The 26080-nt window shown below is 38.6% G+C and overlaps 1 protein-coding gene across 1 annotated transcript in view; it reads right to left on the bottom strand.

The window, feature by feature from the left end:
• Positions 1–20531, bottom strand: part of LOC138995088 (sulfotransferase 1 family member D1) — a 36318-nt gene extending 15787 nt beyond the window's left edge. Inside the window, exons 1-4 of the mRNA XM_070395460.1 lie at positions 20423–20531; positions 7316–7473; positions 1942–2067; positions 750–847 (exon numbers count right to left, since the gene is read on the bottom strand). Coding sequence (XP_070251561.1) covers positions 750–847; positions 1942–2067; positions 7316–7463 — 372 coding nt within the window. The 5' untranslated portion in view covers positions 7464–7473; positions 20423–20531. The remainder of the gene's footprint in view (positions 1–749; positions 848–1941; positions 2068–7315; positions 7474–20422) is intronic.
• Positions 20532–26080: the final 5549 nt, after the last annotated feature.

The raw sequence follows: 26080 nt of genomic DNA, 5'->3' as shown, positions 1-26080 counted from the left end.
GGGATGTCCGACTGCCGGTTTAGGCCGGATCCCTGATCAGGCCTAAACCGGCAGTCAGACATCCCTCTTGCAATCTGGGACCACTGGCTCCTAATGGCTCACCTACCTGCCTGCCTGATAGCCCCTAACAACTCTGCCTGCTGACCTGATTGCCCCCAACTTCCCCCTCCTGCCAGCCAGGTTTTCCCCAGCTGCCCCCCTGCTGGCCTGCTCACCCCCAACTGAACTCCTGTGCTGGCCTGCTCACCCTAAACTGGCCCCCCCTGCCAGCCTGCTTACCCCCAACTGTCCCCCCCTGCCAGCCTGATTGCCACTAACTGCCTCTGCCTCAGCCCCACCACCATGGCTTTGTCTGGAAGGATGTCCGGAAGGTCTCCTGGTCTAATTAGCATATTACTCTTTTATTAGTATAGATATTTATAAATTACAATGACACTGAATTCATGAATAAGCAGTTCTGGAGTATTTAAATATCTATTGTTTACAAGTGGACAGTGAAAGGATTTAGACAGAAAGGTATTTTAGAGAAGGGGAACCTGAGAGAATCTTATGGCTTGGGCACTGAGTATTAGAAATCCCTTAGCTATAGCAGTGAAATCCTTTGGTATATTTTGATCTTTAATGTATGGACCACATTATTATATTTTTACAATGATTTACCCAGGGGTTGAAAACTCATCTTAATTCCTACATAATTAGTAAAAGAAATTACAACACAATTAAGAATCTTTTTATTTAAATTTTGCTACCTTGCAGTTATTCTTCCAAAATGAAGAAGGAAGAAGTTGAACAGGCAGGTGTGTTTTCACTAATCGAGGAGACTGCATTTTTTTCAAATCCTCAATGCCTATAAGCATAAAAGTTAAATTATATTATAAATGTGGAATCATAAAGGTCAATTACAATATAATCTAAGACTTTGTAAACTTTAACCCCACTATATGGCTTGAAATGATTATATGGCTAAATGACCTCATATAAATCTAAAATCTATTTGAGGTTAAAAAATGATTAATTCTGGTTAGTTAGGCTGTTTTATTGCCTATGAATTGTAGAGTTTATTATCTTTGTATTAAATATAAAATCTTCATATATAATATCTGATGAGACAGAAACAGCAGTAGGTCAAGATGTCCAAATTTTTCCTTCATTTACCTTCTTCTTTGCCTCATTTACAATGTGAGGAAATGGAACTAGAGAGTTTCAAAATCCCTTTTCTGCTTTATTTTTTTGGCATTTTAATATATATTTTTAAATTTATTTTTTAATTACAGTTGACATACAATATAATATTCATTTAGGTGTACAACATAGTGATTAGACATTATAATATCTTTTGAAGTGATCACCCTGGTTTAAGTCTAGTAGACTTTACATCCCCATGACTATTTTTATAACTGGCAATTTGTACTTCATCCCTTTCCAGCTTTCTTGAGATCAAATTAAGCTATGAGGTTCATGACTAATTTACAAATTTTTAATAATGTAAGACTTTATAACAATGTAGTAATGTAAGACTTTTTTTCAAGTGCTAAGAAAAAGGTGGGTCAACTCAATACTACACGTGAATAGTTTACAGCCTAATCTGCATAGGCTTGAGCAATGATTTACAAAACAAAGGAGACCTAAATTCAACATTTTTTTTCTTGAGTCTGTAAAGATCAGCTAACTAGCAGTAGATATGATTCTATATTGAATCAAACACTGAATTTTTTTGTGTGTAATGATCACCAAATATTCAAATGTTAAAGACTTCCACCGGTCCTATTAACAAAAAATATATATATACTCATCAACATTTCTTCTGAATAAGTAAATACTCTTTTATTATAGACACTTATGATTCATATCTGTATCATTTTTCATCATCACTCCTCTAGACACCACTAAAAGATATAGGAATTTACTCTTATGGTGAAAAAGAACATTAAGAGAAAATACCATTTTCCATTCCAGGAACTATAAGTTCCATGAATGGCACTCGGTTGTATATTGCATCCCGTTTACATTTCTCTGCATCTCCATTGTTATAGATCAAATCCACTATTTCACTGACCCAGGTTGTTCCTAGAAAAAAAAAAAGAAAGAGAGAGAGAAGGAACTCTAAACTTTTCTGTCAAAAAGAGTATGAGACGGTCACAAGACATTATGTAACATCAAAAAACAAAACCGTGCTCTTTGAATTCATGCCTTTTTTCTCTTCTCTCTTTTTCTAGTAGACATCCTTATTTATCTTGAACATATGCTGTATGCATGTATTGTGCATGTGTGTCAAATCTGATTAAAATACTCATAAAAGTAAAGCCTGAAAAGGAAGTAAAATATGGGGTATAAAAGAAACATTGTGGGCCCTGACTGGGTAGTTCAGTTGGTTAGAGCATCCTCCCATACATCAAGGTTGCTGGTTCCAATCTCTGGTCAGGCCACATACTAGAATCAGCCAATGAATGCATCAATAAGTGGAATAACCACTCAATGTTTCTCTCTCTCTCTCTCTCTCTCTCTCTCTCTCAAATTAATCAATAAAAAAATAAAAACTAACAAACAAAATTTTAGAAAAGAGATGTTGTGGAAGTAATGATAGCTCATTTTCCTGTGTGGGGAGCAGCCAATTTTAATGACTCTGAACTCCAATTTGTACATTTTTATTAATATCAAAAAGACTATTATTCTTTGGGATTGAAGGGCACTTTGGGTAAAACTGAATTTTTTTTGTGTATAATGATCACCAAATATTCAAATGTTAAAGACTTCCACCGGTCCTATTAACAACAATAACAACAACAACAACAACAACGAAATATATATATATATATATATGTATATATATATATATATATATATATATATATACTCATCAAAATTTCTTCTTATTCAGATATTATCTTTGGGTAGAAGTGGAGTATAATATGATTATTAGAATAAGTAAATACTCTTTCATTATAGACACTTATGATTCATTTTGGTGAAGAGAAAAACAGGGGTGAAGGAAAACAAAAAGAACTTTGTCATTTTTTTTAATGTATATTATTGATTTTTTACAGAGAGGAAGGGAGAGAGATAGAGAGTTAGAAACATCGATGAGAGAGAAACATCGATCAGCTGCCTCCTGCACATCTCCCACTGGGGATGTGCCCGCAACCCAGGTACATGCCCTTGACTGGAATCGAACCTGGGACCCTTCATTCCGCAGGCCGACGCTCTATCCACTGAGCCAAACCGGTTTTGGAGACTTTGTCATTTTATCTGTGGTGACCGGTGTGACACTACCAAGTCAAACAATATATTCTGTTTGAACACAGTGGATCAAGTTACTCTGTTCTTTATGAAATTGTGTCTTACCAGATTCTGAGAAATTGCTATAATGTACATGAGCATTGGCTCCATTTAATTGTCTATGTCACTCCATGATCTGGTTATCAACATACTGTTTAAAAAGTGATTACAATTCATAAGAGAAAAATGTCTTCTTAATTGTTCCCTGCTCTTTCCCCTTTACAAAACATGTAATGATAGTCTCTAAACTGAATAATCATTGAGGGTGAGAACTAAAAAATTAAATAATTAATCCATGCAAACAGCATAGTTTTTGAAGAATGATCTTCATATGGAGGTACTTTTGAATTGGTTCCAGATATTAGAGTACTTTAGGCCTCATTTTTGTTTAGTCCTTTTTGTGGACAACTCTTACTCCTTCATGTCCCTAAATCACAAGTACAAGACTCATCTCTATCCTTCTAACTCAGACAATTACAGTACTAAGAAAAAGGTGGGTCAACTCAATACTATACTTGAATAGTTTTTTTGCCTAATATGCATAGGCTTAAGCAATAATTCATAGAACAAAAGAGATCTAAATTCAACATATTTCATTTCCTATGTTGAAATGGGTGGTTCAAGTTGTGGCCAATGAAATTTGATAGAAAGAAATTCCATTTTAGATATGCTTTCAGTTGAAAATGTTTATTTTCTAGGAGTTTTGAAAAAAAGATATGGTTTAGTTAGCTTTCCCTGGCTGGTATGGTTCAGTGGGAACATCCTTCTGTACACCAAAAGGAGACAGGTTCAGTTCCCCATCAGGGCACATATCTAGGTTTCATGTTCTATTGGGAGGCAACAAATTGATGTTTTTCATCCACATGGATGTTTCTCTTTCTCTATCTCTCTCCCTTCCTCTCTCTAAAATAAAATAAAATAAAATTTTAAAAATTATTTAAGTTGAATATTTTTAAAAATTTATCTTTATTGTTGAAAGTATTACAGATGTCCCCCTTTTTCCTCCCCACTGACCCCCTCCAACCCACTCCTGCCCCCTCCCCAGGCACTTCCTGTCTGTCTATGCATATATACATATAAGTTCATTGATTAATCTCTTCCTGCCCCTTCTCTCTGAAATACATCAGTCTGTTGCATGCTTCAATGTCTCTGGATCTTTTCTGTTCATCAGTTTATTTTGTTCATTAGATTCCACATATAAGTGAGATCATGTGATATTTATCTTTCTCTGACTGGTTTATTTTGCTTAGCACAATATTCTCCAGGTCCCTCCATACTGTCTCAAAGGGTAAGAGATCCTTAACTTGGAACAAAAGAAAAGAAAAGAAAATGACCAAAAAGAGTACATGATTAATTTATGTGTAGCCACCTAGCCATCTAATATTTAGTACATTAGAAAAAATTCAGCATCAAAGAGCACCTTTGTAGATGAACTATTTGTGTAATAGTACCTTCCAAGGACTTCCTTAATAGTTTCCTATTAATCTACACTAATAAAAGATAAACATGGAAATTGACCATACCTTTGCTACACCTTAAGCCCCGCCCACCAGCCAATCAGAGCGACTATATGCAAATTAACCCAACCAAGATGGTGGCTGGCAGCGACAGAGCTGGAGCAAGCAAGAGGCTTGGTTGCCCCAACAATGGAGGAAGCCAAGCTTCCCAGCTGCCATGGCCGGCTCTGAGCTCCACTCAAAGCAACAAAGTTTCAATTATAGAAGGTAAATAAACCCCAGATACCTGCTTTCAGCCAGCCGTGGCCACGGAGCTGGAGAGAGCAAGAGTGGGTTGCTCCTGGCAATGGAGGAAGCCAAGCTTCCCTCCCGCCCACCCTGGTCTGCTCTGAGCTCCTCTCAAGGCTACAAAGTTTCAATTATAGAAGGAAAATAAATCCCAGAATAAAAAAGAAGAAAGAAAAAAAGGAGAGGCTGGGAGCTTCTATCACCAGGAGGGCTTGGCCAGCCTGAAAACAGCCATCAACCCCTCACCCAGGCTGGCTAAACCTCCATTGGGTGAGGGCCCCCACTGGGGGGTGCTTGACCAGCCTGCAAACAGCCATCAGCCCCTCACCCAGGCTGGCTAGACACCCCAGTGGGAACCCCCACACTGAAGGGGGTATGACCAGCCTGAAACACCCATAAGCCCCTCTCCCAGGCTAGCCAGGCACCCCAGCAGGACCCCCACCCTGATCCAGGACACCCTTCAGGGCAAACCAGCTGGCCCCCACCCATGCACCAGGCCTCTATCCTATATAATAAAAGGGTAATATGCAAACTGACCCTAACAGCAGAATGACTGGGAATGACTGGTCACTATGGCACACACTGACCATCAGGGGGCAGACGCTCAATGCAGGAGCTGCCCCCTGGTGGTCAGTGCGCTCTCACAGCGGAAGCCCTGCTCAGCCACAAGCCAGGCTGCCAGCTGCCAGCACAGCGGTGGTGGTGGGAGCCTCTCCCGCCTCCTCAGCAGTGCTAAGGATGTCCGACTGCAGCTTAGGCCTGCTCCTCGCTGGCAAGTGGACATTCCCCGAGGGCTCCCGGGCTGCCAGAGGGATGTCTGACTGCCAGCTTGAGCCCGATCCCCCAGGGAGCAGGGCTATCCAGCAGGTGGACATCCTCCGAGGGGTCCCAGACTGCAAGAGGGCATAGGCCAGGCTATAGGACCCCCCGACTGCACAAATTTTTGTGCACTGGGCCTCTAGTAAATGTATAAAAATAGCAAAACAACAACTCATATCATTTCTCAGTTTCTTTCCTTAAGTCTTATAGTTTTCAGTGTGTAGGGCTTACATTCTCTTTTTTGAGACTGTTTACTAAAGAGAGCAGTTGTTTAAATTTATAACAAAGTATTTCTAAACATATTTATAAAACATGTTGAAAACAATGAAATATTAATATTTTACAAAATATTTTAAAATATTAAAATGAACAAAATATTTAAACATTAAATTATATAGAAGTATATATATTCATATTCTAATTTACCAAGTCATTTATATGTACAGTTTTAATATTTTTTATTTGAATTTTAAAAGGGAAACAAAACAACAGCATTAATTTTTCTTTAGATAGAGCTTCCAATAGGAAGTGAGTTTGTCTAATTTGAAACAAAACTACACCAGCAACAAACAGCTACAATGATTTTTTAGAAGTCCAATGCGCTATCCATTGCGCCACGGAGCCACCTGTAGCTACAATGATTTTTTAACAAGTGATCTGCTAATCATTGGGCTTACACATATGGATCAATAAGTAATCATCAAGTACAGTGCCTTTGAACAATGCAGGGGTTAGGGGTTCTAACTTTTGACTCCCTCAAAACTTAACCACAGACATCTGTCCTTTGTATTCACAGAAAGTTTCAGGATCCCTGCAGATCCCCGTCCCCAGAAGCTCATGTGTCTTACATAAAATGATGTAGTAGAACAATGCAGTCAGCTCTCAATATCCTTGAGTTCCCAACTGAAGATGGAAAATACTGTTGCTGTAAAAACGAAGATATCCTTACCATTTGCAACAGCATGGATGGAACTGGAGAGCATTATGCTAAGCGAAATAAGCCAGTCAGAGAAAGATAAATATCACATGATCTCACTCATTTGTGTAATATAATGAACAACATAAACTGATGAACAAAAGAAGATCTAGAGACAGAGAAGCATCGATCAGACCGTCAAACCTCAGAGGGAAGGTAGGGGAAGGGTGGGGTAAGGGAGAGAGATTAACTAAAGGACTTGTATGCATGCATATAAGCCTAACAAATGGACACAAACACCAGGTGGGTAAGGGCATGAGTGGAGGGGTCGAGGGGCTCTGGGGGCATAAGGACACATAGGTAATACCTTAATCAATAAAGAAAAAAGAAAAAAAATACTGTTTTCCATCTGCAGTTGGTTGAATCTGCTGATGCACAACCTGGGAATATGGACAGTCAACTGTATATATATTTTTTAAATCCTTAAGTAAGTAGATCCATGAAGTTCAAATTCATGTTGTTCAAGGGTCAACTGTACAAATAAATGAAAAGGTCTTACCAGATTTGGGATAGGTGGCTATCAAAAGGTCATCTGGTCGGCTTTCAAATGACTCCACCTGGGACCACTCCTCAGCAATGCTCCAGAAGAGAGGAATACCCTGAACATCCACTAACTCCCTTCTGTAGATATCCAGCTTGTTGTCCATGTTTGAGAGACTATATTTTATGCAAAGAGGCACAAGTTAAAAAGCCTTTGTTTTACATAACATCAATATGATTAAAATTAATTACATGTTATTCACTAAGGTCATATTTCATTTCTCTAGGTCTAGCAGCGTCAGATCACAGTACTGTGCATTACAAATCAGCAGAAGAAAAAAAGTATTGTAAAAATCAATGAGGTCTTGCACAATTTATTTTATATGTACTGGTTATATGATAATATCATCAATATTTTTAATGGGTATACAAAGACTTCTGGGATATGTAATAAAATTACTGGACTTTAGAGTTAGAAGAAAGTGTCCTTCTTAACCACCATGCTGCCAATTCATTGCAGTGGGAATGTGAATAAGCCCCATGACTACTCTGAATGTTCTTAAGTATAAAATCAGGAGTGGCCTAACTTAGTACTTCCTTAAATTACAGGCTGAGCCACTGAATGCAAATTAGCTGAAAGTAAATTATTCTACAATAGACCACAAGAATAAAAGCGGGGGGGAGGACTTGAGGTAAGTATAGCATTGGAAATACATTGCTCTGATTAAGGTTTTAGCTTCCTGAGGTCCTCTAGCAGCTACTGAATCTTACTTCAATAATTAAAATCAGAACCCTCTGAAGCCAATAGACATAACCTAACTGTATCTTTTCCAAAGTGCAATTTCTTATCCTCTTTATTTCTCTTTTTTCAAGTCCTTACAACTCCACCCTTATTCTACCTCAACCAAATACCTTTTACTTTAAAGGTTTATGAAGTCACAGGATACCAAATCAATATACAAATACCTGTTGCATACATATAAGTTAATAAAAAACTATCACAAAGAGAAATTAATAAAATAATCCCATTTGCAACTACATAAAAACTATCTAGGAATAAATTTAACCAAAGAAATAAAGACCTATACACTGAAAACTATAAGACATTAAGGAAAGGAACTGAAGACACAAATAAATGAAAAATATTCTGTACTTATGGATTGGAAGAATTAATATTTTTAAAATGTCCATACCATCCAAGGTAATCTATAGATTCAATGTAATCCCTGTCAAAATTTCAAAGACATCTTTCACAGAAATAGAACAAACAATCCTAAAATATGTGTGGAACCACAGAAGACCCAAAACAGCCAAAGTAATCTTAAGAAAGAAAATCAAAGCTGGAGAGGCATCACACTCCATGATCTCAAACTATATTACAAAGTTATAGTAATAAAAACAGTATGGTAGTATAAGAAAAAAGGGTACATAGATCATTAGAACAGAATAAAAAGCAAGAGTTAATTTGGAAAAGAGAACTTTCCAGCCAGGAACTAGCATGTATAAAGACCCTATGCTTTCATTCTGGGACAGAGAGATAAGGTCTATGTGCCTACAGTGCAAAAAGTGAGGATGAATTGTGAATACTTCGCTAAATTATGTGGTAAGAAACTAAAGATTTCAGGGTTATTTCTGGGTAATTAAATGTGTCTGGGATATACTGGGTTTCTGATTAGTCTCACAAGAATAAGAGGGTCCACTGACTGTCATTATGCATACTTCCAGCAGTAGTTCTGTCTATATTATATGAGAGAATGGTGATATGCAACTGAATCTGAATGTTCCTGAGTGTCACTGAGGGTGGAGTGTATAATTAGATATGGTTGCAGTTTTTTGTTGTTGTTTGTTTTTTGCTTTTACTGAAAATCTTGGGATTTATAAACACCATAAAGTTTCAAACTTAATAATCACAAGTATAACTTATGAACCTTGTTCAGTGAACAGTTTTTGTCCTAAAATGCCTATGTAACTTACAATTTGGTGGTACCATATTCACCTCACCACTCACGTCAGCAATCTAGAGATTCTGTCTTCTCTTTAACTTTTCTAAATCCAATCATTTCACAAGTCTGATTATTTCTTTTTCTTTCAAGTGTCCCTGGGAAAAGCAGCTTCTCTTCATGAACTATCTTAGTAGTTAAGACTGTTAGCTCCCTAGAATCATAAATAATATGCTAGATCTGTCATTCGCTACCAATGTGACTCTGGACAATCAAAATTCTAATTTAATTTTTTAATCTTAAAGTGGAGGTAATGATTTACTAACTTTGCACAGCTATTGTGATGGAGAAATAAGATGATGGATGTAACATGTATATTGATAAAACATGGTGTATATTCGATAAAGCATAGCCATTATTAATATTACTAGAGGCCCGGTACACAAAAATTTGTGCACTCGGGGGGGGGGGGGTCCCCCAGCCCGGCCTGTGCCCTCTCGCAGTCTGGGACCCCTCGGGAGATAATGATCTGCTGGCTTAGGCCTGCTCCCAGGTGACAGAGGGCAGGCCCAATCCCTAAGTGCAGCCCCTGGTCAGGCTCAGAGCAGGGCTGATTGGGGAGTTGGGGCGCCGCCCCCTGTCATGCACAGAGCAGGGCAGATTGGGAGGTTGCGATGCCACCCTCAGTCATGCTCAGGGTAGGGCCGATTGGGGGGTTGGGGCACCGCCCCCTGTTACACTCAAGGCAGGGTCAATGGGGAGGTTGTGGCGCCACCCCCTGTCACGCACAGAGCAGGGCCGATCAGGGGGTTGGGGCGCTGCCCCCTGTCACTCACAGAGCAGGGCCCATCAGGGGGTTGAGGAGCTCCCCCCTGTCACTCACAGAGTAGGGCCGATAGGGGAGTTGGGGCACCGCCCCCTGTCACACACAGAGCAGGGCGGATCAGGGGGTTGGGGCGCTGCACCCTGTCACACTCAGGGCAGGGCCAATGGGGAGGTTATGGCTCTACCCTGTCACACACAGAGCAGGGCCGATAGGGGAGTTGGGGCACCGCCCCCTGTCACACACAGAGCAGGGCGGATCAGGGGGTTGGGGCGCTGCACCCTGTCACACTCAGGGCAGGGCCAATGGGGAGGTTATGGCTCTACCCTGTCACACACAGAGCAGGGCCCGTGGGGGCGGGGGGTTGGGGCACCGCACCCTGTCACACACAGAGCAGGGCCGATCAGGGGGTTGGTGCGCTGCACCCTGTCACACACAGAGCCGCAGGGCAATCGGGGGATTGGGGAGCTCCCCCCTATCATGCACAGAGCAGGGCTGATCAGGGGGTTTGGGCGCTGCCCCCTGTCACGCTGATCCCGGTGCCGGGAGGCATATTACCCTTTTACTATATAGGATAGAGGCCTGGTGCATGGGTAGGGGCTGGCTGGTTTGCCCTGAAGGGTGTCCTGGATCAGGGTGGGTGTCCCCACTGGGGTGCCTGGCCAGGCTGGCTGAGGGGCTGAGGGCTGTTTTCCCACTGGCAGTTGACTAAAAGCTCCGAACTGCTCCTTGTTTTCTTTTTTTTTTTTATTCTGGGCCAGCTTTAGCTCTGAGGCCTTGCTGCTGAAAACATGGATACAATGTTGTGGTCCGGGGCTGACTGAAAGCCCGTTTTGTTTAGCTTCTTATTTGCAACATAGTAATAGTTGCTTAGAGTTGCAACTGAGAGTCGGGCAAGTGAGGCGGGGGAACGTTGGAGTCTGCAGTCCCTGGAGGAAGCAAGCCTCCCTGCTCGCTTCAGTGCCTGGCTGCCGGCCGCCATCTTGGCTGACAGTTAATTTGCATAAGGATACGTTGATTAGCCAATGGGAAGGGTAGCGGTCGTACGCCAATTACCATGTTTCTCTTTTATTAGTGTAGATCATTACAAGTATCCATACACATTGAAAGGAAATTAATTAGAAGAAATATTTTAATATTGCTATTCACCCTTTCTCTATAATAGAAGTGTCAACCAAATTCATGATTGACAATGACAGATCAAAACACATGCATGTGATTGGCACCTGTGAGCTTTATATATATAGATAAACTTGCTTAATTAGACCTGCTTTCTGATTTAAACTTTCTCCAGCCCAGTGAAGCACCCCAACTTCTCTTTCAGGTAATTGTCAGCAATATAGCAGTAAATATCAACTCAAAGCAGATTATTATTGTAGATCTTGCAGGTAGAACAAAGGGTAAAATATTTAACTGTGGCAGTGTTTGACTATATTCTGCGCAGTGAGAAAACCTGAAGTCATTTTCAAGGTCCACCATTTCTTACTTCTTTTCAGTCGGATCAAGTTTCTAAACTTTTTAAATCTCCATTGTCTGGCTAATGAAAAGAAAATAGGATTCTACCAAGTCTCCCATCTACCTACTCCAGGACTTCTGTAAGGATCAAATTAGATGAGGCATATGAAAACCCTTCACAAACATTTGGTTAAATTGTAAAATATTTGCACCTGACTATAAAGCAATTCATGTTCCTGGGCTGAAGAAACTGCAAGGAGGCTAGTCACTAGGGAGAGGAAGCTGGGTGTTGCTACGTGATTTCATTACCTGGCGCCCAAAGCTACTATTTCCAGGCTGGGCTGGGCTGTGGACCACATTTTGTGCCATGGGGTCTCGGCAGCATTGGCTGCGATTTGGTGGGGTGTCGCTCTGGGGTAGTGATGCTCTGGTGTGTACCACTTGGGGGAAGCCGAGTGTTGGTTTGTCAGTGCCAGGTCCATGGTGCCATTTATTTTTCAACTCGAGGCCCGGTGCACGAATTCATGCACAGGTGGGATCCCTTGGCCTGACCGGCGATCAGGGCCAATTGGGGCCATGGGAGGTTGGCTGGCCATTGGAGGTTGGCTGTGGGAGTGCACTGACCACCAGGGGACAGCTCCTGAGTTGAGCGTTGACCAGTTGTTAGGTTGTTCGGTCGCGTAGGCTTTTATATATATAGATGACCAGTTTGCGTCATGGTAGCTCCTGTATTGAGCGTCTGTCTCCTGGTGGTCATAGCTACTGGTCAGATGGATGGACACTTAGTCTTTTATATATCTATCTAGATTATTATTACCCAGAAAAATCATTATTAGTATTATTACCCAGGAAAATGCCTTAATTTGTGTCCTTATCATCATAAATCCTGGCAATGGCCTTTGAATTAGTCACCTTATCTCTAAGCTCAGTTCCTCCCTTCTTCCTGCCAACTCTCTGTAAGATACCTCTAAAAAATCTGAAAGGGTAAAGTGTAAAGAACTTCACCATGGTTTTTTACACTTAAACTCCTCCCTCTGTTTACCTCCCACTGCAGTTAGACTTTAGCCTCTAGCAACAGGCAATTAAAAAAAAAATGCATCCACCCCCTCACACCTAGATGTTGCAATTGCATGTTCCTATCTTTGAGCTCATACTCTTACTTTTCTTGTCTACCTGGAAAACTCCTGTTCATTCTCAAAATCTTGTATGAATTGCACAACCTCTGAAAAGCCTCCCTGGTAACCTAAAAAAAGTAGTTATTGTCCCTTTCCATATCTTGGATGTACTGATGTTATTTTATACATTTTTAGTGTCTTATCAGTTTACAATGTCTGTTTCTTTGATTAGAATTTAGATTCTTTTTTTCCAGGAGGACTTGACTTTATCAAGGTTAATGAATGTGTATTGAAATGAAATGAAGCTTCCCTAATACTCTAGATGGAATAGTCAGGGATTGAGTTATTTTGTTATGATTATAATTTTGATTAGCAACCTAACATTCTGAGATATACTGAGAAGTATCAGTAGTCCCAATCAACAAGAAGTTTACATTCTAAATCATTTTTCAAAATACATACACGCTCTCATACACATGCACCCCCCCCACACACACACACAAAATCCTGTTTTTAGTGAAATTTAAATCTATTACCCTCATTTTACCAAGAGGGGAATTAAAATTAACTTAGAGAAAGCTTTAGTAACTTACCCAGGTCACACTGTCAGTAAGTGGCAGGACTGGGTTTGAACCCAGATAGTCTGACAACAGAATCACTAATAATAATTACTTACCTATATTACCTTCTAAATATAAACATTGAAACGATAAATTTCAACACAAGACAACATAAGAGAAGTGCCAAATTATGGTAAGGTGGTCATCAGATCTGTAGCACAGGTTGGTGTGATTTGATTTTAACCATGAAGTTTGGTTAATTAGAGATACAAAAGAATATTCTAGGTAGAAAAGATAAGCAGTATTCCTTTTTGCTCAATATTGCACACATTAAGGTGCTTCATAAATACATGGATATTTAATCTATTATACTGCATATTAAAGGACTTTAATAAAACCTGATTCACACTAATGATTCATTTTATTAATATTTTTCATTCAATATCCATATATTTTAGATGATGATATAAAATTTTATCTGGAACCATTTCTAAAGGGACAAATTGTACATTTTAACATTGTTTTATGTTTTAAAATTGTATAATAAAATATTTTAATTTATGTACAGTGTTTGGCAATTTTTGGAATATCTGTGTTTTTGCCATTATCTTTTTTTTTTTTAGGCCATCCCTTGAAGAGGAACAAATCAGATAAGTGTATTCAAATTTTGCATGAGTTCAATATCTTAAATTAGCATTATGATTCCTAAAACACCCCAATGTATTCATGGAAGAAATGCAGTCAAATTGAACTTACCTTTAAACTCCTGAGAACTTTAAATGAATATCCTCAAGAATCAGAGCCAAAAATCATTAAAAGGATGAAAGGCTTAGTGGGATATAACACTATGTGAGAGAAATTGAGTTGGTAAAAGCTCAGGAAATGTTGCCGAAGCTGATCCTGTCCCTTAGGCATCTTTTGTTTACTTCTCTGAAGATGTCCCTTGAAACATAACTTCCTCTAGAGGATAACTGTGAGACCTTGGACACAATTTAATATCCTTTATGTTGTTGAAATAAATGCTAGTCCATGTTAACCTGAATGAAATTATGGATTCTTATGCCCATTGATGAATTAAAATAACGAAATATTATTATACCTAAAAGTATGATGTGCCTTAATCATTAAGAAAAATTGAATATTAAACTGATACAACATTATTCTCCTAGAAAGTGGTATTTTGATATTTAACGGATTATTTACCTAAAGAGAATGGATTTATTAGCTTCTTTTATGTAAAACTAATATATTTTAACAATAGAAATGCTATATTTGTGGGGTTCTTCTAAGCACAGCCTTGGGAACCTGAAGAGAGACTTTTGGTCCAGCTCTTCCACAAACTAGCAGTCTGACCTGAGCAACTTACCTCATATATCTGAGCCATATTTTACCTATCTAAAAAATATGGGATGCTCAGCTAGCTTGCCTCAGTGGTTGGGCATTGACCAGGTTAGATTCGGGTTAGGGCACTCGCCCAGGTTGCAGACTGGATCCCCAGTGTGGGGCATGCAGGAGGTAGTCAATCAATGATTCTCTCTCATCATTTATATTTCTACCTCTCTCTCCCTCCCTCTCTGAAATCAATAAAAATATTTTTAAAACAAACACATAATATGGAAAATGTACAAAATGGTCACCCTAGTTTGTTTCATCTGTAACATCATACAATTTTAAGTGAAATTGGTATTCGTTGATTAATAAACTATATTTTGTAAGTCACAACAGAAGAAACAAGAAAAGAATGAGCAGTTGAACAGAACACTCCTTTATTGCTGAAAGATCCCTTTAGGATACTGCTTCACTTTTATAAAAACTTAAAGTAGACATTTACAGAAGCTTCTATTATGTACTTTTCACATGACCTGTGGTAGTTTCTCTCTAAAATAATTGATTCAATTACTTGGCTTTTAACTATTGCATTTTGTTTGTTCCCTGATTTCCTAGAAATGAGGCCATGTTCTTTTCCCACATACTGCATCTTACAAACAATATTAATTTATATCATAATCAAATTTAGTTGACTAAAGCAACATGGAGTAATATTAAGGCAAAGACTATGAAGAAGGTTAATATTTATTGAGCACTTATAGGCATTATAATTTCCACTTCTACCTATAGCTTTGATTCATATTATCATTAGAAATTATCAGAGTTTATGCAACTTGCCCAACTACAAAAATATGGTAAAATCAGGTTTCAAATTCTGTGATGTAAGACACCTAACGGTGAAAGCATTTAGCTTTGTTGCTGGAAAAGACCACTGCTAGAAACATCTAGAACTTAGCAGCAAAAATCTAGATCTTGCCAACATTTTATCAGTTAGTGTCCAATTCATGGAATCATTGTCACTGTTATTGTCATTGTTATAATCTCATAAAGAAATGATTTAATGTGTATAAAGATGCAGCATGCTGCCTGGCATGTAAAAATTGCTCAATGTAGCTTAGGTATTACTAAAAGTATAATATTATCTCCATTTATACCATCCTAACCTAAGAATTTGTGCTCTTTTTTAATTTCAACACTGCCTCAAAGCAGAAGAAAAATGCATTCTCTTCACCTAGAGAACCATTCCCTATCCTTCACTCAGTCCCACACAAAAAGAGATGAGTCTAAGTTTTTATATCTAATCTCTGCCTTCGAATCACTCTTGAGCAAGTCATTAATCCTGTTAGTGCTTGGGAACTTTAGCCTTTAAGAGGAGATAATTGCACCTATCTCCTCCATCTCACAGAAATTCTAATGTGAAATATTCCCTGTTCTTTGATGTCCTCAGACACTTAATTTTACATAGTCAGGAGGTACTGGATGCCATGTGCTATTAGGCGGTATTTTATTGTTAGGGTCTTTTAACATAGCTATTTTTTTGGTGAAGAGTTAATTTGGGGTCCCAAGGGCCTAATAAAATCCAGAAAACAGCCCAGCCAGTATGGTTCAATGGTTGAGCATCAACCTATGAACCAGGAGGTCACGGTTCAATTCCCAGACAGGGCACATGCCCAGGTTGTGGGCTCAATCTCCATTAGGAGGCGTGCAGGTGGCAGTCAATCGATGATTCTCTGTCATCATTGATGTTTCTTTCTCTCTTTCCCTCTCCCTTTCTCTCTCTGAAATCGATAAAAAAATATTTTTAAAAAATCCAGAAAACAGCTTCCCAGTACCATAGCAATGGAAGACATATCAGTTCCTAAAAGTATAAGCAACTCTGCTTTATAATAGGTCTGGCTTATTTGTCCGCCTACATGGAATATATGTTAGAAATAAGACAAGAAACATGTATCAACATTAAAAACATAATTGTGTATGTGTGTGTTTGTATATGTGGGTATTTTGAACTTTATTTGTTTTTAAATATAGTTTCAGGTGTACAATTCTACAATACATCATCGGTATATTGTATTGTGTGTTTACCACCCAAAGTCGTGTCCTTCTTAACCATTTTTCTCCCAGTAGCTTCTAGCTCCCCCAACCCCCTTTCCCTCTGGTAATCACCGTACTGTTGTCTGTGTTTAAGAGTTTTTTTTCTTTTTTTGCTTAATCCCTTCCATTTTTTCACCCAGTCTCCCATACCTCCTCCCCTCTAATAACTATCAGTCTGTTTTCTATATCTATGAGTCTGTTTCTATTTTGTTCATTAGATTCCTCACATAAGTGAAATCATATGGTATTTCTATTTCTCTGGCTAGTTCATTTCACTTAGCATAATAATCTCCAGGACAATCCATGCAGTCACAAAAGGTAAGATTTCCTTCCTTTTTATGGCTGAATAGTATTCCATTACTTAAATGTACCACAGCTTTTTTTATCCACTCATCTACTGATGGGCACTCTGGCTGCTTCTGAAATTTGGCTCTTGTAAATAATGTTGCTATGAACATAGGTGTGCATATATTCTTTCAAATTAGTGTTTTGGGTTATGTTAAATGTATTCCCAGGAATGGAATCTCTGGTTCATAAGGAAATTTCATTTTTAATTTTTTTAGTAAACTCCATACTGCTTTCCAAATTGGATGGTTTTTATTTATTCTTCTTATCTGATTGCTGTAGCTAGGACTTCCAGTACAATGTCGAATCAGAGTGGATAAAGCAGACATCCCTGTCTTATTCCTGATCTTGAAGGAAACTCTTAGTTTTTGCCCATTGAGTATGATATTGGCTGTGGGCTTGTCAATATTAATACACTTTAAAATCTTTTTAAATTTAATCTATTGAATAGATTATTATTGTGTAAGATATTCCTCTGCATGTTTCTACTAATTTATCCCAAATTTTTTAACATACCGTATATGAGATTTTATTTTTACTTTGAAAATATACTATTTGAAGCATAAAATTTTAACTGTTTTGTATTTATTATACATTATAATATTTATTACCATAGATTCACTTTTTTACCACTTAACTCTTCTTGTTTTGATTCTGTCTTAGACAATAGCATTGTTACTTTTTTCACCTATTTCTGTATCTGTTTCTCAATTCAAATACATATATATGTACACATTTATAAGTGTATTTATTTATCCAGAGGTATTTAATTATAATATATATATAATTTAAATATATATATATATATATATATATATATATATATATATATTTCAGAAAGGAAAGGAGAGGTATAGAGTGAGCGGGATAGAAACATCAATGATGAGAGAAACATCAATCATTGATTGGCTGCTTCTTGCACTCCCCACACTGGGAATCCAGCCTGCAAGCCAGGCATATGCCCTGACTGGGAATTGAACCATGACTTCCTGGTTCATAGGTTGATGCTCAACCACTGAGCCACACCATTATTTAAAATAATATAGAATAATAATTATTCTCTTTTAAAATAAGTTTCCTTTTTCTTTGCCCATCTTTAACTTCTATGAGTACAGTAACTTTTATAGCAGCTTCTTTTGAGGATAGTAGACAAAATAAGGTGTCTTTGAGAAATAACGGTATTTATGTAAGCTGAAAGCATTGCTAATTCCTGATAAATTGAGAAGACTAGACTTAGGGTTAATTTTAATCCCATGTTTCCAACAGCAAAGTGTTCCATGGTGAGCTGAATCAGACCTAATGAAAATCAACTGTACAATGTTAGATCTCTTATCACCAAACCTTTTCCCTAACAATGAATTTCTCTTCTCTATGAAATATTAATATTATCTCCACTTTTATTCCTATTTAAAATCTATTTTCAGGATGTGGTGAGATAAGATGGAGTGAGAAGTGTACACTGTGAAGCTTAATAAAGCTGCCCTGCAATTCTTCATAGAAATAGATAACTACTTGCTTCAACTCACTAGTGTATCTTAGATAGGAACATTTTAAAATCTGCCTTGTCATAAGTCCTTTGCCACCTCGCCACAGGTCCAGGCAAATACTCTGCAAAAGCTACCTCCTATTGACTTTTGAAATCAATATAAAAGACTTCCATGGTTATTTGTACCAAGTTTCAGAACACAAGAAGACATTGCTCTTAGATTCGATTAACAAAGATAAAAATTTTTTTTTAAAATATATTTTATTGATATTTTTACAGAGAGGAAGGGAGAGGGATAGAGAGTTAGAAACATCGATGAGAGAGAAACATCGACCAGCTGCCTCCTGCACATCTCCTACTGGGGATGTGCCCGCAACCCAGATACATGCCCTTGACCGGAATCGAACCTGGGACCTTTCAGTCCGCAGGCCAACGCTCTATCCACTGAGCCAAACCGGTTTTGGCAACAAAGATAAAAATTTGCTAATATTCCATGGAGAACAAAGAATGGAATTGATGTTGAGAACATCCTCTAACTTCTTTGGGCCATCATGAAATACTAAATGAGACTGATGAGCCAAAAATGAACTATTTTTAATTGCATAAACACTTCTTTTAGATTATCTAGAAATTTAGATGTCATATGACAGTATAAGGTTTCAACTATATATTGTCTGTATTTGAGGATGTAATGATTTTAAAGTTCCATATAGCTTTATACAAACCTATATACCATCTATAATAATAAAAGCGTAATATGCTAATTAGACCAGACATCCTTCCAGATGACCTTCCGGATAAAGCCAGAGTTGAAAGGGAAGACCGGGTCCCATTGCCAGAGGGAAGCCAGTGACGGCATCTGGGGGAAGGAAGGCCTACTCTTGCACAAATGTCATGCATCAGGCCTCTAGTTAAGAATAAAAACATAATTTTGGAACATTTCAGCAGATTGGTTTATGAATTTCAAAGACTTGAATTTTTATGTATCTGAGGAAAATATTTAGATTTAAAAAAAATAGTAATAGTGAAGCATTTGTCCATTGAAAAAAAAGTATATTGACTGGTCACAAGCATTAGCCCAAATATTGACTTATTACAACTTTAATTTAAAATATTTGGATGTAAAATATATTGAGTCTTTTTCATTTGTTGTTAAAATGTTAAATATTTTCATTACTAAAACAAAATAATTAATTATACTGTATGACTCTTCATTTATCAGAGCTTTCTGTACTGATATTAGAATATTGTTTTGATAATGAACACAAGGAAAAGACAAAGGGATGTAAACAAGGGCATACTGAAATGATTATTCATAAAAGTAACAATAGGATAGTCACGATAGTGCATATGAAAAAAATAAATAAAGTAGCTTAAATCTTGTTCCAGAAACCTTGAGGAAGTAATCAGTATTCAGAATGTTAAGAACACATTATCACTGTAGTAGTTCTGTGATTTAATGATAAAAAAGATGAAGTACATATCGTGGTGAAAAATATTCCATATATTTTTGAAATAGGAAATAAAGCAGTCATTGGTGGAAAATGCATTTATCTAGCAGCTGAAGGATACATTGTCTTTGGGAATCTGAAAACTATTTTTGGCAAGATTTGGTTTTCATGTCCCCATACACAGAATTTTTAAAAATGCATCCTAGCAGAGGATCATACAAGAATATTCCTTTAAGTTAAATAGAAATACTGAGAAGGCAGAAGACTAACAGCTTTTACAATTATATTTAGGTTTTTAAACTTAAAATTAGTAGAGTAAACTACCTCAGCACAGTTTTAAATATGAAAAGCAATCCTATCCATTTATGATAAGAAATCTGGGCCTAATAATTCCAAAACAATGTTTTCCCTTTATAAAGCAAAACATCCATAGTAGAATTTTCCAGATCTCACTCGTCAATTTTTCAATTGTTGAGTTTAGTTTTATACAAAATATGGGCACTTTAAAGACAGAGTTGATAAATCACTTACCCAGGTACTTGTCTCGAGGAGCTGGAAGTCCAGGTTTTCTTTCTACAGTAACTGGTTAACAGAACTTTCACTTCGTAGGTTGTTTCTGTCAACCAAGATAATCTGTCTTATGCATTAAGAAATCAAAAGATACAGTCTGTAGAGCACTATCAAGTTAATTATTAAGCTGTTCAGTCTGTTGTTTTAAACATTAAAGGCTTAAGAGAAGGCCTTTTGCTGTCACTTGTGAGAGGAAATAGAATGAAACAAAGAGCCCATAGAAAGCATCTAGAATTAACTGCTATGCGGTGATTATGTATAGTAAGTGAAGGCTCTTTACATTTACTTTTGCTTCTGATTTCAGCTATAAAAGCCAAGTATTGTCTCATGGCTCCAGAGCTCCTATTAGATTTCCTTCATGAAAGGTGGTTTATTTGTACCTCTAGAACTGTGTGGGCAAGTTAGACAGGCAAGGGCATGCTCCCCATGTAGGAGCACAAAGAAAAAATGCAGCCAAAAAAGTTGGAGCACATTCTACATCTTAAATTATGCATATACCGCCGTCCAGAGGTAGATATGTATATCACCTTTCTTAGTTACCTTGTGGCTGTGGTAAAAATGCCTGATTCAAAATAGAAAAACTGGTTTGAGAATATTGTTATTTTCCATATAACCAAAATACTTTCTTTTTTACTTGTTTATTTATTTTAATTTTTCAATATACAAAATAAATCAATGTCTATGTGGTCTCCACTTTTGGTTCTTGGGTACCAGGGTTCTCTCCTGCAAGTTTTCCGTTGATTATTCAGGAAATTTTTCTGTATTTAGTTGTACTTCCAGTTTGTTCCTGGGAGCATGTCTGTGCAGCATCCACTTACTCTGCTGCCGTTTTCAGTAACCCCGAAATGCTTTCTATGATGTAGATTCTTTTGGTCTCTAGGCCCTGAAACCATGATGTTGAGAAAGAACAAAGTTTTTAAAATCTTTGAGTTTATCAATCTGTATAATATCTATCTGTATAATAATAGAATTTGAAACCTCTCATTCAACAAAATATGAAGATGTGAATATTTTATATTAACATCCTCTGGGAACACCTCATACCGATATTTTCTTTGAATCCCATGAAAAATTCTAGATTATGTTTTGTTTTTTTCATGAAGTCTCCTTCAGAGAAGAAACCAAGAAACAATCTGAATGTTGGGCTGCAGAATTACAGGAAAGCGAAACAACTGGAAGCAATTAGATACCTTTACCTATTAGTCTGAAAAACAATGTAAAAAGTATTACTAGTTTGCCTACCTACATACCTTGACAACTAGATAATCATCATCAGGCTCTCAGTATGACCCTATTTCTGCCCCTTGCAGGAGATTGGAGACTTATGTTCTAGAAAAATTGTAATAAAGGAATATAGTTTTAGAGTCACTAGATATAGCTGAAGAAAGTGTGTTATAATGAAAACAAAGAAATTAAGTGTTAAGATCCTTTCAGTTAATTTGACTGAAGTATTTGGTCCACTTAACTTGATCTCATGGGAAAGAGCCAGGGAAATAATCAACTTGACTTCATTTTTCCCTTCCCTCAGGTCTCCTGCCAGAGACTATTGCATGGCTTAGAATCCTGCTAATGTAATCCATACACATTAGCCCCCTGGGCACAGAGCAGGATGGAAAAAGTTGGAGAAGGAGTCTGGAGGGATAACTAGTGATATCCAACACTTGTCCCGTATTTTGGAGGGAACACCCTAAGAAACACTAATTATTATTTTTTAAATAATTGTTAATATGATTAATGAAACATTTTAAATGTTTTATGTAGAGATATATTTTATAAATGAACTAGAGGCCCAGTGCATGGATTCATTCGTGCACTAGTTGGGGTCCCTCAGCCTTGACTGTGCCCTCTTGCAATGTGGGACCCCTCACGGGATGTAGCAGTGTGCGAAGTGGTAGGTGGCCGTGGAGGAGCCGGAGCCGGGCTCGGCACTCTGCGCTTGGTGCTCCTAACTGCTTGCTACTCTCTCCTTACCGCTGCCATGGAGGCAGGAGAAGGTCCCACAACCACCGCTGTGCTTACCAGCCGAATAAACAAATTTGGGACCAGTACATATAGTGAAAATAAATGTTGTGTAAATTCAAATATTAACTTAAGTGAATTTTAGTAACACAATCTTGAGTCAGGATGAAAGCAAGTCACCAAAAAACACATTGAGTATGATGGTCCTTATATATAACTAGAGGCCTGGTGCATGACATTTGTGCACTTGGTCCCTCAGCCCGGCCTGTGCCCTCTTGCAGTCCGGGAGCCCTCAGGGGATATCTGACTGCCAGGTTAGGAGAGCTGGCCTAAGCTGTCAGCCGGACATCCCTAGTGCTGCTATGAGCCCGGCTTCTGGCTGAGTGTCGCTCCCCCTGTGGGAGCTCACTGACCACCAGGAGCAGCTCCTGCATTGAGTGTCTGCCCCCTGGTGGTCAGTGCGTGTCATAGCAACCAGTCATTCTGCCATTTGGTCAATTTGCATATTAGCCTTTTATTATATAGGATAGGATTAAAAATGCCTATCTATGCAAAAGACTGTATGTTAAGCATGCAAGTATGTTAAGCAATTAAGGAAATTCAGGGAATGATAAATACAAAATTCAGGCCAGTAGATAAGTTATTTATGGGCAGAATATGTAAAGACATTAGATGGGAAGTACAGAGGGACTTCACTGGAATGGATAATGCTCCATTTCTTAGGCTGATCCTGGTACAATGATGTTCCTTTTGTTCTTATTCTTTATACCATATATGCATACACACATGTGTATTAATAGGTATGTTATATTATGTTTTAAATATTTAATACATAACTTAATGAAACTAATTTGGTAAAGGATACAGTAGATGAAGTAAAGTGAAAAATGGGATATATGAGCCGACAGTTCTTAGATGATTTTTAATGTAAAGAAAAACAGAAAATGTGAGAATATCTGGAGGAAATTTGATGCAAAGACTTATTTTGTTTTGTTTATTGTAAGTTGTAAGGTGCTACAACGTATTTGCTGATTGGAATTGATCAAATAGGAAGAGAAAATGAAGATACAAAGACATGTCAGTTGTCAGAGTAGATGACAGTTGAAGAATCCAGTGCACAAGTAGAGTGGTTGGCATTATACATATACTGGTACTATCCCCCATAGTCAAAAAAAGTCTGATTTCAAGGGAAGAGACACATATTTATTGTTGGTCATGAAGGAGCTATTTTCTATCATTTGTGATGGGATGAGATAGCAAATACCTGTAGTACCTATTCTAACTCTAGTACTTGTACTTTAAAATGGGGTGTTTAGTCTCTGGTGCAGTTTAACCCTGGTTGAAGATTTTGACTTCTAACACTTATCTCCCACAGGAGACGTTTGATATCAACCATAAGACCCTGGCTTCCAGCAATGTGGCTGTCTCAATATTCTGAAAGCTAATAAAAAACAGAGCAACTGAGTACTGGGTAATATATAGCTTTTGGTGCATTCCTAGGCTTTAGTTAATAATAATAAAAATAGCAGATATCTATGCATTTCTAAAAATGGAAGAAAAATTATTATCTAGAGGAGGGTCTGGAAAACTGCAACCTTTAAGCCAAATCTGCATTTCCATTTGCTTTCATAAATAAATGTTTTTTAAATTTTATTTTTAATTATAGCTTACATTCAATATTATTTTGAATATTAGTTTTAGATGTACAGCTTATTAGGTAAACAATCCTATACTTTACAAAGTGTTCCCCTCAATATTTCCAGTACCCAACTGGCACCTTACATAGTTATCATAATGCTAAAGGCCTGGTCCATGAAATTTGTGCACGGGTAGTGTCCCTAGGCCTGGCCTGCGATCAGGACTGATCTGTGGGGCGACCAGCAGGGCGATCAGGGGGCCACCACTGGCACCTGCCTGTGGGGTGGGGGCAGCTCCTGCATTGAGTGTCTGCCCCCTGGTGGTCAGTGCGCATCATAGTGGCCTGTTGTTCCACCAGTCATTCCAACATTTGGTCGATTTGCATATTAGGCTTTTCTTATATAGGATTATTGACTATATTCTCTCTGCTGTACGTTACATCCTGGTTTTTATTTTGTAACTACCAATCTGTACTTCTTAATCCTTTCATCTTTCTCACCCAGTCTCCCAAACCCTCTCCCCTCTGGCAACCATCATTCCAGTCTCTATATCTCTGTCTGTTTCAAATTTGTTAGCACATGTATTTTGCTTTTTAGATTCCACATATGATATTTGTCTTTTTCTGACTGATTTATTTCAGTTAGCATAATACCCTCTAGGACTGTCATACTGTCAAAAAATGCAAATTGAAACAACAATGAGACACCATCTCATACCTGTCAGAATCATCAAATCAACAAACAAGTGTTCGCAAGGATATGGAGAACGGGAACCCTCATGCATTGCTGTTGGAAATGCAGATTGGTGCAGTCACTATGGAAAATGGTATGGAGGTTCCTCAAAAAGCTTTATATAAATAAATGTTTATTTTAACAAGTGACATTTATATTTCTGTGCTGTTGTCAATCGCTGCTTTCAAGCTAATGACAGAATTGAATAATTGAAACAGTGTCCATATAGTCAAGGGGGGGTGAAGGGGGGGTCCCTCAGCCTGGCCTGTGCCCTCTCACAGTCTGGGACCCCTCAGGGGATGACCATCTGCTGGCTTAGGCCCGCTCCCCAAGGTACTGGGCCTAAGCTGGCAGCCAGACATCCCTCTGGCAGCCCAGGAGCCCTCAGGGGATGTCCACTTGCCAGTGGGGAGCAGGCCTAAGCTGCAATCAGACATCCTCAGCGCTGCTGAGGAGGCGGGAGAGGCTCCCACCACCACTGCTGTACTGGCAGCTGTCAGTCTGGCTTGTGGCTGAGCAGAGCTCCCCTTGTGGGAGCACACTGACCACCAGGGGGCAGCTCTTGCATTGACCGTCTGCCCCCTGGTGGCCAGTATGTGTCATAGTGACCAGTCATTCCCAGTCATTCTGCTGTTAAGGTCAATTTGCATATTACCCTTTTATTATATAGGATAGAGGCCTGGTGCATGAGTGGGGGCCGGCTGGTTTGTCCTGAAGGGTGTCCCGGATCAGGGTGGGGGTCCCGCTGGGGTGCCTATCCAGCTTAGGTGAGGGGCTGATGGGTGTTTGCAGGCTGGTCACACCCCCTTCAGGGAAGGGGGGGTCCTGCTGGGGTGCCTGGCCAGCCTGGGTGAGTGACTGATAGCTGTTTGCAGGCTGGCCACGGCCCCCAGCCACCCAAGCTCCCAGTGGAGGCTGGCTGGAAGCAGGTATCTGGGATTAATTTATCTTCTATAATTGAAACTTTGTTGTCTTGAGCAGAGGCCACAGCCGGCCAGGGCAAGTGGGAAGCTTGGCTTCCTCCATCGCCAGGGCAACCAAGCCTCTTGCTTGCTCCAGCTCTGTGGCTGCCAGCTGCCATCTTGGTTAGGTTAATTTGCATATAGTTGCTCTGATTGGCTGGTGGGCGTGGCTTGGGGAATAGAGAAGGTGTGGTCAATTTGCATGTTTCTCTTTTATTAGATTATATATTGATATATTATTATTAACTAAAGTCCACACTTTCCTAGAATTGTATGAGTTTTTAATTAATATCTTTTTTTTTCCCTCAGGATCTCATCCACGTATACCA

This window comes from Myotis yumanensis, unplaced genomic scaffold (genome assembly GCF_028538775.1).
Source record: "Myotis yumanensis isolate MYYU_CA2020_CCGP unplaced genomic scaffold, mMyoYum1.0.hap1 SCAF_1, whole genome shotgun sequence".
NCBI lineage: Eukaryota > Metazoa > Chordata > Mammalia > Chiroptera > Vespertilionidae > Myotis > Myotis yumanensis.
This window is presented reverse-complemented; position numbering and strand designations above follow the sequence as displayed.